The 14,181-nt window shown below is 41.5% G+C and overlaps 3 protein-coding genes across 5 annotated transcripts; all 3 read right to left on the bottom strand.

Annotated features, from left to right (window-relative positions):
• Positions 1-526: 526 nt before the first annotated feature.
• LOC131123224 (uncharacterized) lies at positions 527-4,438 on the bottom strand. Its single transcript, XM_058065445.1, has 6 exons — positions 4,161-4,438; positions 3,949-4,094; positions 3,409-3,470; positions 3,176-3,289; positions 2,014-2,112; positions 527-1,875 (listed from the first exon to the last, which is right to left on the bottom strand). The coding sequence occupies exons 1-6, from the start codon at positions 4,266-4,268 to the stop codon at positions 1,712-1,714; spliced, it is 693 nt and encodes a 230-aa protein (XP_057921428.1). The 5' UTR covers positions 4,269-4,438; the 3' UTR covers positions 527-1,711.
• A 168-nt stretch (positions 4,439-4,606) lies between these two features.
• LOC131123240 (uncharacterized) lies at positions 4,607-7,947 on the bottom strand. Its single transcript, XM_058065446.1, has 6 exons — positions 6,986-7,947; positions 6,680-6,822; positions 6,519-6,580; positions 6,318-6,431; positions 5,132-5,230; positions 4,607-4,756 (listed from the first exon to the last, which is right to left on the bottom strand). Exons 1-6 carry the CDS (start codon positions 7,097-7,099, stop codon positions 4,632-4,634), a joined length of 657 nt encoding a protein of 218 aa, XP_057921429.1. The 5' UTR covers positions 7,100-7,947; the 3' UTR covers positions 4,607-4,631.
• Positions 7,948-8,085: 138 nt separating this feature from the next.
• On the bottom strand, positions 8,086-13,921 carry fip1l1b (FIP1 like 1b (S. cerevisiae)). 3 transcript variants are annotated; one of them, XM_058065441.1, is made up of 16 exons: positions 13,637-13,921; positions 13,268-13,319; positions 12,836-12,956; positions 12,641-12,759; positions 12,398-12,462; positions 12,195-12,305; positions 11,521-11,651; positions 11,275-11,393; positions 10,971-11,024; positions 10,491-10,590; positions 10,257-10,413; positions 10,075-10,156; positions 9,575-9,627; positions 9,256-9,457; positions 8,861-9,007; positions 8,086-8,652 (listed from the first exon to the last, which is right to left on the bottom strand). In XM_058065441.1, exons 1-16 carry the CDS (start codon positions 13,713-13,715, stop codon positions 8,511-8,513), a joined length of 1,734 nt encoding a protein of 577 aa, XP_057921424.1. In that variant the 5' UTR covers positions 13,716-13,921; the 3' UTR covers positions 8,086-8,510. The 3 variants fall into 3 exon arrangements, with proteins under 3 accessions (XP_057921424.1, XP_057921425.1, XP_057921423.1); XM_058065442.1 differs by having other exon boundaries at positions 8,086-8,655; positions 12,641-12,753; XM_058065440.1 differs by having other exon boundaries at positions 8,086-8,655; positions 13,637-13,920.
• Between the last annotated feature and the right edge of the window lie 260 nt (positions 13,922-14,181).

Here is a 14,181-nt window from a genome sequence, read left to right as displayed (position 1 = left end):
AGACAACCTTCTTTCTTGGAAAAACAATATCAGTGAAATAACTGCTTGCTGCTCAGCAGTTTTCACAGTTATCTAAAATTTGTATCATAACTCCTGTTTGCAAAATTGGTGCCCAAACTTTTCAGATACGTTTTTCCTGCAGCTGGAGTGTGCGGGTGACAGGAAGAAAAGCTCTGCCTTACTTAGGCAGAAGTCATGGTTTGCTTATATATAAATTTCCAACTCCAAATATAAAACAACCTATCTTTTATGGACTGTTTTTCGGGCAATCATCCCGTGGTGTATTCAGGTCAATACGGTAATTTGAGTGTCAATGCACATCACTGGGTCGTGACATTTCTATGTTTCATTTCTTATTTATTTGTCTCTTAAAGGCGTGAGGCCATAATATGCAGATATTTGTGAAGAGCGTGCACACATGATGCAAATGTTGATCTCAGACTGTGATTACAAGCCTGCACAGAAGTTGTGTGTGTGTGTGTGTGTGTGTGTGGTTACACAGTGATCTTACAGAGACCCGTAAGTCTGGAGACACTTTCTCATTTAATAGCAAGACAAAGTATGTCTAAACTTTTGTAACCCCTTGGTGAGATCTCGGAAACAAACAGGAAGAAGTGACAGAATGCCAGGAAATGAATGTAATACTTGTGTGTTGTTGGGGAGAAAGATGTATGTATATATGACCCATATGCAGGTGTATGTGCAGTAATAAATTACCAATAAAGCAGGCAATGGGGCTTTCTTCTTAGTGTATCTGAGTTTGATTAGTAAACCTGAGCTGAGCTGCTTCATGAGATGAGATGTTTCCACCCTTTTTTGGGCCAAAACTTACAGGTTCATTATCCAGTGGATGTATAGTCGGTATATGTCACAGGTATAGATGAACAAAGATACATTATTTTAATTTAAAAAATATTTCTGCTACAAGAATAACAAACACTCCTGGGGCCTCACCTATAAAAGTTGGTGCGCTATGGCCGACTTTTAAAAAAAGTGTTTGATATCAAGGCACACAAGTTTCTACATTTTTTCTAATTAATTTTACATTCATGTAAGCTTAGCAAAATGTGTTTAAAAGGTGATGATGAAGCTATGTATGTCAAAAATTAATTACTGTAATTCCAGACCGATATTTAAAAATATGTTACTTTAAACATTAAAGCGGACCAATTATGCTACTTTTGGCTCTTTGTATCGAGTTGTGGACTCCTATGGAGCAGCTACACACAATAACCCGCACACAAAGCTTTCTAGATCTTCCAGATTCTGCACCTCTTTTCTGCAGTTTTACATGGAATTTTCTGCTACTGACCCAAACGGCCTGTTAAATTTACTCAACACCGGCACGCCCACTCCGCTGTGATTGGTCACACTCCCAAGGTCTCCCGAGGACTTCCGGGTACATAGGTCCAGCAATATGCAGCCCATATAAGAAAGTCCAGATCACCATTGGGGGGTTGAAATCTTTGCCTGTTTATTTATTTATTGAATCATTTACTTTTTTTTAATGAGTCAGGGTAATTTGGCGTGCCTTTATTAGGAATACACTGATATTTTTACTGTGATATACTAACAATGACAAAGTACTTCATTCCTGTTGTCTTTAAGTACAAACTAGCAAGACTGTGGCAGCTTCCACTTTATTTATTATTATTTTATTATTATACTTTATTATTTTTTATTGTGTCTGGGTTCATATTAAGATACACGTTTATGCTGATTGCCCAAACTGAGTAATCAAACCCAAAAGTGTCTTTACTCCAGTTTCACTGCCTAACAGCTTGTTGAATAGTTTCATATAATTTGAGTTGGAATCAGCCATTATGTCCGTCAGGTCGATGGTCTCAGTGTCCTTTGAACCTTCTGGACAAAAGCCTGTAGGATTCCAAGAAAGAAGAACGGATGAACTGAAGTCATTCCAGGGAAGGCGACAGTCACATCATATTTTCTGATTTCAATGCTAGTAATTAGCGAACACGTTATTTCAAAAACACAAAAGTTCAATATTCTGACCTTTTTCTGAGTCCAGGACGGCTGGTGGGGGTAAGTTCAGGCAGTCCACCTGTCTCTTAAACTCGTCCATCTCAGCAGTTGTCACTTTGGGTCGCCTAGCTGGTAAACATAAGAACATGGTCTTTACAATTACGTCATATAACACTTTATCGCAATAACACAAACAAATTTATTTGTGTTTTTTGTTACACTGTATGACCTTCTTCTTTTTTCTCTTTGGGCTTTTCCCTTCAGGGGTTGGCACAGCAAATCAATCTCCTCCATCCAACCCTGTCTTCTGCATGTCTCACACCAGCTACCCTCATGTCCTCCTTCACTACATCCAAAACCTCCTCATTGGTCTTCCTTTACGCCTCCTACCAATATATAGATAGAGGCTCCAAGGCCTCAAACATGTAATGTCCCTCTAATGTACTCGTTCCTGATCCTATCCATCCTGGTCACTCCCAATGAGAACCTAAGCTCATCCTCATCTCTGCTACGTCCACTTCTAATGGACACATTTTCAACAGAAAATATTCACGGACATTACAGTCCGAGACCTGCAGCAAATGGTGTGTATGTGCTGAAGATGAAGCCACTGTGACGTTGCAGCCATCCAAAGTGGATGAAGATGTGAGGGTCGCAGCCATTTTCATCACATACACAGCAATTGACAACTGATAATGATGGTGGGCGGATCGATCCAAATATCGATAATATCAATCCCAATGTTGGTATCAATATTGATTGATACCAATGTATAAAGATCAATACTTAGACTCTCTCTCTTGTGTTTGATTTACCGTCACTTGCCTCAGCACCACGGAGAGAGCAGGAGGATGGCAGAAAGAAAGAGGAGCACCAAAAGGGCCATAAAAATTCATTCCGATTTAGATTGATTCAGATTGATCCACGTAGTATCGGTGATACTGGTCCTGTATTTACTTACAAATTTAGCAGTACCACGGTACTAAACTAGAGCAGAAAGGTTATCCATTGTTTACTTTACTTCCTATGTGGAAGACAAGTAGACTTGTTGCGTGTACTACCAAAAATTAGTAACAAAAAGAAAAGATTATGCATTAAAATGTTATTCCCTTACTGAAAACTCTATGATTTTTTTTTTATTCATAGGATGATTCTTATTCCTATTCAGTGGCTTGTGTGGATGTGCCCTTACTCATCAGCTGAACCCCATTGTATGTGCTTTCCCCGATGGTATAATTGGACAGAACAACCATGCAGTCAGAGCAGCTGGTCGTCAGAAGAACCTCCGAACCATTAAGAGGATGCACTGGAAATCAAATGCAAACATAAAAAAGACACTTTGTTGACATACTTTCTGTAGTCCAAAGTTTAAAAAAAAAAAAAAAGAGAACAGGATCGATGTGAATGTTTACAAGTCCAACTCACCCATCGTGAGAGCGTTGTTTGCCAAGGTCATCTTCGAAGTCACGCTGTAGCAGCTACCAAACCTTTTTTTGGGGGGAGAAGGAGACCTCATAATAGCATTTCTATAACGTATTCATTCATAACGTTTGTTGAATAAATATCTTCAGGCTGGCAATGACACAATAAAGTGTAAGAAGTGATGTTATATTTACGAAAATTGTTTTTGAAGAATATAATGTTTTCATACACACTCTGGGTTATCTGGGTTTGCCCACTTATCATTCCAGGGAATGGAATGCCCATACAAAGCATCCACATATTGGTGACTCACTTTCTGCAAAGATAGTAGTTCTTTCAGAATCGTCTTCGGAATTCTTGAATCTTTTTATGTGTGAATAAAGAAAATGAGAAACACTACTAAATTGAATAAAACCTCGTAGCTCTATCTTACAGTCTTTGGTCACATTTTGTGTCATTTCCAGCCATTCACTAACAGTTTATACACTCAGAATCTGACCAAGGTATGAATAATATGATATTATTCAGGCATAGTTACTGTACATTTTCTGCACTTGACGCACGCTTAAGGAATCACTCTCAATGGCAGGTGAGATATCCCCCCACACGGTGTCCACAAACATCTTCGTAAGCAATTTGGATCCCGGAATGTTAATGCTCTCTGCTGCATACGTCCACCTGCCCAAGAACTACAACACACAGAGGACATACAATTACGATGAAGCCCCCCCCTCCCCCAAAACAAAGTATCTTACCTGGTCCCGTCCTTGGATTGGCAACTGCTGTGTCAGCGTGTCACAGTCAGCCAGAGGAGCAGATTGCCCGGCGGCCAGAAGCACCGCGGCAAGAATTAAGAAGAACATTGCAGCTCGGCACGTCTACTTACTGTGTGTGAAGATCTTGGGAGTTGTTCCGTTTAGACTGATCAATCGTAGCTGCTCCCAGCTCAATAAAGTACACACATCAAAGTTCACCCCTAAAGTTGTTTGTGCATGTTTCGTAATGTGTTTGCTATTCAGTTGATGGTCTACTAAAAATCTAATGTCTATTAAAAGAAGCCATAATATTGGGTACCTACTGTAAAAAATGGGAGTGTAGATTATTATATCAACATCAAAACCTTTCTGTGAGTGAACTTTAATAGCAAATCATAGCAAGGCACGACTACAGACAGGTTTGATTTGTTATAGATAGCACTGTAGAAGTATTTACCCCCATGATGTCAATCAGTTGACAAAGAAATCAAAAAGTTTATCCAGGAGTCTCGCAACCCGATGCGCCATCTTGCTTTCTAACAACGAGTTGAGGGCGACAAGTCCATCTGAGGATTCAGTGTCGTCTGGGCAGAGCTCTGTATGGAATAAGATAAGATAAGATAAGATTATTTATTCGTCCCTCAGTGGGGAAATTTGCATTGCAAAGCAGCAAGAGTACAGAATCAGTTAAGCAGTACAAAATACACAATATAGAAAAATAAACAACCCAAGAATTAACAAAATCAACAGTTTTTCCCAGAGTTATATACAATACAGTATGTAAATAATATGAAACGAGATGAGATATATGACCAGTCTATACACTGAGATCTTGTTAGTGAGTTAATATGAGGCATTATGGAAATACTTCACATAGAACTTAGTACATTGCATATATTGCATATTGAATATAGTGTCTCAATATACATAGGGTGACCAAGTGTGTGTAAACGTGTGATGCTTCTCCTCACCGTTGTTGGGGTCCATCATGAGTGGGGAGGGCATCTGAAGACACTTTGCTTGTTTTCTTAGTAACTCTATGTCAGCAGGTGAGATGTTCCGTTGCCTGCCTGGAAAGCAACCAAGCAAATATCTATTAATAATTATAACGATAATCAACAAAGCATCAACTCCGGTTTCCTCCCACATTCCAAAAACATGCTAGGTTAATTGGCCACTCCAAATTGTCCATAGGTATGAATGTGAGTGTGAATGGTTGTTTGTCTATATGTGCCCTGTGATTGGCTGGCGACCAGTCCAGGGTGGACCCCGCCTCTTGCCCGAAGACAGCTGGGATAGGCTCCAGCACCCCCCGCGACCCTCGTGAGGAAAAGCGGTTGAAAATGAATGAATGAATGAATGAACAAAGCATCAATAAGCAATAAGATGATCTGCTTTTACCATATCAACCCCCCGTGGACCCTGCGGTCCTCCAGAACTGGCCTTTTAACTATACCAAAACCCAGAACTAAAATCCACGGTGACGCAGCATTTAGCCACTATGGCCCCCACCTGTGGAACAGCCTGCCGGAGAGCCTCAGGGCTGCAATTAAAGATTAAAGACACACCTTTTTAATCAGGCTTTTAACTAATAGTTTTAAACTTTTCTTATGTTTTTATCTTTTTAGTCCTATTTTATGCTTTTAGTCTTTAGCTTTTAACTCCAGTATTTCCTCAGGAGGGGTCCTCCACACTGGGGGCTGTGTCAGGGCTGCTGAGGGGGTGCCATCCTTGGGTCCCTTTGACCCGGCCGGCTGGGGGTTCCTCCCTTTAATTCGGGGGTCCGCCCGTCTGTCGGAGTCGGTCCCCCGATGGCACGGCCTGCGGGTCCTCCCAGTGTGGACGGCCCCAAAGGTGGCGTTTCCTTGATCCTCAGTTCCAATTCCATGTCTCCCTACTGTGTGTGATTGTGTGTGTGTGTGTGTCTAGTATGGAGGGTAGGAGGGAGGGGCTTCCTTTTGTTTCTTTGTTTTTCCTTTTAATTGTGGTAATTGTTTTAATTCTGTAAAGCACTTTGTGTTGCATGTCTTTGCTGGAAAAGTGCTATACAAATAAAGTTGATTTGATAAACCATAAAAACAACAATCAGCCATGCAACACTAACAACAGACAACCAAATGGGAATCAACAATGATTGAAGGGATAGGTGTGTCTTACTGAAAAGCATAAGACTCTTAAAAGAGTCCTGGGTGGAGTTGACTTCTTCATAGACCACCAGACAGTCTGAACAGTCCGTCTTCAGGTAGACTTCCTTCAGGTAAAAAGGATGCTCTGTGAAAACACACATAGTAATAATATAAGACATACAGTAAACACAAAGTAGAGTTCGTAAGACTTGATGTAAGCATGTTGGCTGACCAATCAACATGGTGCTGTTCTCCATCGTCACATTGTACGTTAAGCTTGAACACTTGCCATAGCTGGACAGAAGGGGGGATGTAATCACAATATTAGAATGCTCAGTATTACTTGAGCAATGTTTATTTTTGTTTATTGTGGTTGTAGGGGGTGCAGCATACATTCTCTGAGCCTGGACAATGTTGAGCACGTTGCTGCGGGACGTGGCACTGATGTCCAGCCAGATGTTGTTCATCAGGAGGCCCAGAGATCGACTTCCCGGGAGGTCGGAGCTGCCACCGATGTACAGCCAGCGGCCCAACATCTGTGTGATATCCACGTTAGAGCAGTCTTATAATGTAATATAATTCACCTGCAATTATGGCAAATTGTTATTGATAAAAAACACATTTGCGTTCCAATCAAATAGTGAATTTCAGTTGTGTACAAAACAAATAATATGCAAAAGAAAGCAGATTTTCACTTACTTGTTCATTGCTGACACTGATTGGTTCGAGCAGAGTGTCGCAGCTCAATAAAGGAGCACAACACCCCACAGACAGAAGACCCAGAAAAACAACAAAACACTTCATCCTCTTCATCGGCTCTTCCAAATGTTTTTACTCGTCTCGGAGCAGATGTAAGTGAAGCATATAGAAGCAGACTGGGGGGGGTTGGAATTTTTTTTTTTGTTTGAGCTTGTTTGAGCTTTGACCCGCAACAGGAATGGATGGAATTTTTATCCAGTTGCCACTTTACAGAGCAGCTTTGTTGAGGCGATTAGCTTCATTAAAGATTTTCAAAAGAAAAAAGGGCTTAGCAAGGAGGATAAGTAAGGATCAAGTAACAGAGAAGTTTGATACAAGCGCTTGCTGTGTCGTACTGGTCAAATGACACGAGAGTTTTCACTGTTTGTGATGACTAAGTGAAGACTGACTGGAGGTGGTCGCTGCACTCATTCATTTATTCAACATTTTGGAACTAAAGGCCTCAGTGCTTATGTTTCTACCAGCCCTTGTATTAGAGATCAGTCATAGACGCGTACTTGTGCAAATGAAAATCAGTATGAAAGTGTGCACTTCAGTCTTTGTGGATTAAATTTAATTGACATGATTGTTCAAAATAAAATAAATTGTTGGGTAAATAGATTTGTCATGTGTGCTATCTTTTCGTTTAGCATGCTAGTTTTCAGGTCATTTGGAGCTATAAATACAAATGTACTGTATATAATCCTGTATAATAATAAATAAAGTAAATAATAAATAGTCATTTATAGTTCAATAAAATACAGAAAATATTGGTGTATTTCAGATGATGGCAAAATACAGGCCAAAGGTTAGGGCACATGCAAATTTTTAAAATTTATTTTAGGTTTAAAAACTTGAAGGTTACTTGAACTATGTCCTTTTTTACTTTGACTACCTCAAATTAAAAACTTACATTTACTGTCTGTAGATTTTTTTAAATTCCAGTTTACATAATGCCATTTGCTAACATTAAAATACTGTTAACACTCAAATTCGACATTCTAAGTTTGAGACAGAGCTAATACTACTAATTGGGGACAAAATACATTTTCCAAGAAAAGTTATCAAAAATGTGTTTTTTTTAATTGAAGTTGACAAACTCTGGAACTAAGTGACAATTTCTGTCTTCATACACAACAAATTGAACTTGACAAATGAAGAGAAAGAAACAAAAAGAGTAGACATGTTGGAGAAAGGGAAGGAGGCGGATGAGGTGATGTTAACATTCAGCAAAATGGCTACTCCTTCACCACCTGCTTTGCTGCATCCATTCTCGTGGCGAGGAAAAACAGCAACAGATTGGCAGGAGAACAGAGATTGATGGTTAGAGAAGTGACAGGAGACATGAATCACTGTGACATCCCTGTTTTGTTGGTCTGCACTCGTCTCCTCCATTTCTCTTTCTCATCTTAAGTGGGTGACATGGTGGGTTGGACAAAGAGACAGAGAGAGAGAGCGGGAGGAGGGAGGAAAGAATAGGTTGTGTTCACTCCATAGCCTCCTGATTCTCTTGGTCTGCACCCATGTCCTCGCTGGTCTCTTTGCCCTCCTTGCTCCTCTTGCTCTTCTTGTGTTTGTGCCTCCGGTGGCTGTCACCCTCTTCGCTGTCGTGCCTCCTCCTGCTGCTGCTGCTAACAGAGGAAGCGGGGCAAGGGCGGAGCGAGGGGGATGCCAATGTGCAGAGATGAAGGGTAAAACAATGAGAGACAGAGAAATCAATAAGACTTAGACAGAAGGAGAGAGAGAGGACAAGGCTAAACTGTGGCGTCGAGTCGGTAAGAGGAATTGGACGGGAGAGTGTAGCTGCGCCCCCCTGAGGTTTACATGTTGGCATACCTGCGAGAGGACTTGTGGCGCCCCTCGTCTTTCTCTCGGTGCCGCCTCTCCCGGTGTCTGTCTTCCTTCTCACGACTTGCTCGCTCGCGATGACGGTCTCCATAAGCACGTTCCTGGTATTCTCGGTAACGATATCGCTCCTCGTCACTGGGGCAAGGACAACGGTGGTCAAATATCACACTTACTGGGGCCTTACTGTCTGTTATAAAGTGCAATCAGATTTATATAGCAAAACAAAAAGTGACATGGATTACGAGTAAAACCTTTTCCGCAATAAAAAAAATAAATAAAAGGAGCAGATTATACTACTGATGATACTGACATGACAGGGACATTAATATTGGGACACATGGGGATGTTTCCATACAACACTTTCTACTCTTCTTCATTCTCACCTGGTGTATCCAATCCCCGAGGGGCTGTGCTCTCGTTCCCTTTCTCTATCTCTATCCCGCTCATGCGTCCTCTCTCGGGGCCGCTCTCTGTCTTTGTCGCGCTTGTCGTCCCGCCGAGAATAGTAGTCCCATGGTTTGGAGTTATCCATTAACGGAGGCCAGGAAGGAGGCACACCGCCAGACATGGGGGGAGGGTAGGCACCTAAAGATAACAAGTGGTCAGATATGTTTCAATGTTTATTTGGCAACAACACAAGCAATGGAAGATGTGTTTAATATTCAGAATTAATAATGCAGAAATTTGACAATGCCCACTGACCTTGCGGGAATGGATATGGAGGGATAGCGCGTCCATCGTAACCCCCGGGATGGCTGTTGTAGAAATGCAAGAGCATTAACAAGATTTTCTATTAATCAGCTGATGATCGGCACATGCTGATCAATGCTTTTATAAAGCTGATCACAAAAAACGATCACGTGTTTTTCGTATTATTGCAGCCTGCAACCTGTAGAGGACACTGTGATGTGTATTGTCATGCCCTCATGTCTTGCATAGTATCGCCATCTCCCTTCCTTTCACACTTTTTTTTTCTATGTTGTTGACTGGAAAGGACGTTCATGGCAAGAGCTCTGCTGTTACTACTACTAGAGTTTTACTATTTTGGCGCTCTCCTGACAGCACTTTGGGATGAGAGGATCAGAAAAGCTTGCTGACACCATCAACTTGAAGTCAGACCGACCATACTGGATAAGCGGTACAAAATGAATAAATTAATTTACTGTAGCTGTTTGTCGGCTCTACGCAGCTCATAACATTACCTGTCCATAGTGGGGATGATAGAAGGCGGGGGACCACTGGGCGGAGGAGGAAACCCTGGAGGAGGTACAGTGATGGGCAACCCTGAGAGAGACAAAAATAAAAAGTAAGTTAGAAGGTAATTAGTGTCATATACCATACAAGATTTGCACAAGATAGGCTATTCGAGAAAGATACAACTTACTGGGTGGCGGGATAAGTGGAGGTGCAGAGCTGACGTTGGGTGGCGGGGGCAGGAAAGGAGGCGGAGGGATGTTTGGAGGGAGGGGTCCAGGAGGGAAGAACGTGGGCATCTTAGCAGTGGTAGACTCTGCCTCTGACGTAGAACGTTCAGAGATCACCTGTACCATGACAGCCACAGTGTAAGAATTATAATTTACCTTTTCTTCATTAGACTAATTGTGTGTGTTTAAAATACCTGGATGTTATTGCCTTCCAGGTTATGCCTACGTCGCCCTTCCACCCTGCTGATAGTGGCAGTCTGCCCACCAATTACATCTATGCTACCACTTGACTTCCTGGGAAAACAAGAAAAGCAATATTGCAAGTTAAAAAAAAAACAAGGATGCACACCCATCGCTCCTCAGCAAACACTCTTGCCTTTTCATCCAACTGAAAAAAATACTATATTGCATGAGGGACATAGACTGTATGTAGAAATGATCCTAAACCAGCAATGTACAATATGAAAAATTGGACATGACTATGCCATTTGAGCTTGCTTACAAATTATGTTACGTTACATACAACTTCCAAATGATTACAAGTACACACAGTACTTCAAAAAGAGCACAGAGGTATTTTTTCAGTAAATAAAATCCACCAGAGCCCCCATTTTCTGAAAACATTTCACATCATCTACATTTCACCTAGTTGGGACAAGGCCGTGCCCACTTACGTATAATAGGACATGTCCTGGGCAGACGGGGCAGTCCACTGAGTGGGGGAGATCCTACCAGGGTGTAAAGGAGATGAGAGTAACAGACACCAACACACACAAAAGTTGGTGAACTTTTTCTTCTCCTTTTTTTAACCATCATAAGTTCTGTCTTCTATTGTAATAGTTTAATACATTTTTTATAAACTGTTACACATTATTTCTACTTTGTTTCCATTTGGTCCGCTGGAAAACAAAATGGGGCTTCTACCTTTCTGTTGTGATGGAGACTGAAATGCCTTCAGGATAAAAGCAGAAGCATTACCTGGTGACCTGACTGGTGACAGACTTGTAGAGACTGACTGGAGACGTAAAGTCAGGCTTGGAGGTGTGAACAGGAAGACTGGACATATCTTTCTCATTGCCTGTCCTGCCTTGCTGGACCTTGGATGTTACGATGCAACAAACAAAAAAGAAGAGGTTTTATTTCCAATTTACCTACCACTTGATATAGAAATGAATGATACTGCTAAAACACAAAGAGACGATACACTAATGGGCCTTCACTTACGGTGATTTTACTTGTCCCTGACCCTACAGTAGAAACTTCCAGGCCCATGCGCAGTCGCTTCTGTTTCTCACAGTAAGCTTTCCACGTGTCCTCATTGAAGCCATAATTAAAGTAGTCCGACAGATCCGCACCTGCACACACACACACACACACACACAAACATAGAGAGAGTAGGACCATAATCTTTGCATTCGTCAGAAATAAGCTGTGACACATACGTCAGCTAGTTGGAGTAAATGTTACTTCATATGGATGTGTACTGGTGGAAATATGCCTGGGTCTGGCCCCTTCATCAACCAAACAAAATAGTATTCAACATCAAAGGTGACCTATTATGCTAATTTTCTGCATTTTGTAGTGAGTTGTAGACTCCAATTGAGCAGCTACACCCGATAACGCTCACATAAAGCTTTCTAGATCTTCCAGAACCTGCACCTGCGATCTAGCGTGCCTCCAGCACAACCACAGAGATGTGCGTGGACTGTCATGTGTTTTTTTTCTGGCGGAGTTTTCACTTCTAAAATGTTGATTTCAGGGGACAAGCCATTTGGGCGTTGTCACCCCCCCGGGTAAAAATGCTATGTTGTACAAAATCGTTCTAATAATATGAATACACTGTGTGTTTATATGAATATGTTGGTGTACTGAGATGTTATTTGTGCTTGCAAACATACCTGGTTTCCTCCAGGGTTTCTCCTCAAACAACTCCATATCCACTTCAAGCACAGGAACACCATTGATGTTGCCAGGTGCGTCAAGATCGACTCCTTTCAGTTTTGCATTAACTAGAAATAAAACAAAGGTGTGATTATTTGTGTCTCTCTGCGAACAGTGTTGTTGTAGCTACAACAGCAGCGATAGGGTAATGAAGACATACCTTGTCCATAAGACCTGGAGCCAGGCGTTTTAATGTTGAGATTAACTGGTGGGGTGCCATATGGTCTGAGGGAGAAACACAACCAAACCCTCACAGTCACAAGCTCTATTTTCTGAAACTGTTGGATACATCAAAAGTCAGGTCTATAAGAAATGAGAAATAACATGTATAACAAAACTAAACATGTTTGCAAAGTAGGTTTTTCTGTTGTGTGCACATGTAGACAGTATTTCAAAAGCATACGTGTATTGTGGAGCCCCAGTTTTAATGTCTCCAATGGTGACACGGACATCGTCGTCGTCATCATCACTGTCGCTGTCACTCTCCACATCATCGCCAACAGCCTCCCCAGTAGCCTGTGACTGAAAACAGTTAATGGCACTTATATCAATCGTTACCATAATAACTGTGGCCTCTCACTATGTAAAAGGGGTCTACCTCTGAGGCCACACCATTTCCCGTAGCGTGTGTAGCAGCAGGAGGAGGAGCAGCAGCAAGAGCATCATCATCAGCATCATCAGTAGCGGCTGTTTCCTCAGTGGATGCATCAGCAGGTGCACTGTGGATAGGCGGTTATAATTATCTCTACTTTGACTGATATCATTATGTGTTGCAGTAGACCTTATGAACATAACACACAATGCCTGTACAAGAGATATGGCATCTGTAACTCTGGAGTTGAGGATGAAGCAAGTATTACAGAGAAAAAGCTGCATAACTTTCCAACATTGACTTTGAGGAATTGAGGAAATGAAGTGACTGACTTCATTAGTGAATTGAAATACAAACAGGGGGGCGTTGTCGTTCTATGTGCATGAACTCCCCTTTAAATAGATGTCGTTTGTGTCTGTTTAAATGCGTTTCAGATACCTGTCAGCAGCATTCGGTTTGGCTTCTTCCTCGTCTTTGCCCTCAGATTCATCTGAAAAGAAGTGAGCGTGTGATGAATTTACATTAAATAATACACTAAAAGCCCAACATTGTAGTAAATAGTAAATAAACATTTCATTTAACAACGAGTAAGTACGTACACAAACGTATTTACTTGGGTCACGCTCAGATAGCCTCGGTTAGCCTAGCAAAGATAGGCTAACTATTTAGCAAATATTAATGTAGCGATGGCTTTACTGGTGAGATGTGCAATGATAAAGCAGCAATCACACAAATCAACGCCACTGGCTGATGGGTAGATGACATTTAAGGACATAATTAATAATAACATTAATAATAACATTTTACCTCCATACAACCATTCTTCCTCCTCATCCCCAGCGTTAGCATCCGTGGTGGCTGGCTTGTCCGCTTCTTCGGCAGACATGTTTACAAACCTTTAAAACGGCGTAGGTCAAGCAACTATAAGAAAATATTCTATGTGGATAAATATGCGAACAGTTTCTCCCTTTGGTCGGGAAGCGAGAATGTGAAAAATTATGATTTCATAGATTCATCTCGACGTTGTTGCGAGCCAAGCAGTGGGAAACAGGAAGTGATTAAAGGCGCTTTAGCAAGGTCAAAGTCTTGTTGGCAGAGTGTAGGTCAGAAAAAACAGCGCCCCCCTCAGGGGATGTAATGAATACACAGTTGGGAACCTGGCTTTCTCTCTGTGGGAGGATGGCAGTGGCAAGCACCTTCCAGCTCATGGACGCCCCACCCCTTCAGGATGATGAAAGTATTGCAAGCACATGGGTCTGACATTTTTCTCATCATCATCATATTGTCTAATTAGCAAGAATAATGATGCCAAACGTACATTAAGGCTGTAGAAAATCATTGTGTATTATAAA

This window comes from Doryrhamphus excisus, chromosome 1 (genome assembly GCF_030265055.1).
Source record: "Doryrhamphus excisus isolate RoL2022-K1 chromosome 1, RoL_Dexc_1.0, whole genome shotgun sequence".
Taxonomy (NCBI): Eukaryota; Metazoa; Chordata; class Actinopteri; order Syngnathiformes; family Syngnathidae; genus Doryrhamphus; species Doryrhamphus excisus.
The sequence above is the reverse complement of the archived record's forward strand: the minus strand, read 5'-3'. Positions and strand labels throughout refer to the sequence as shown.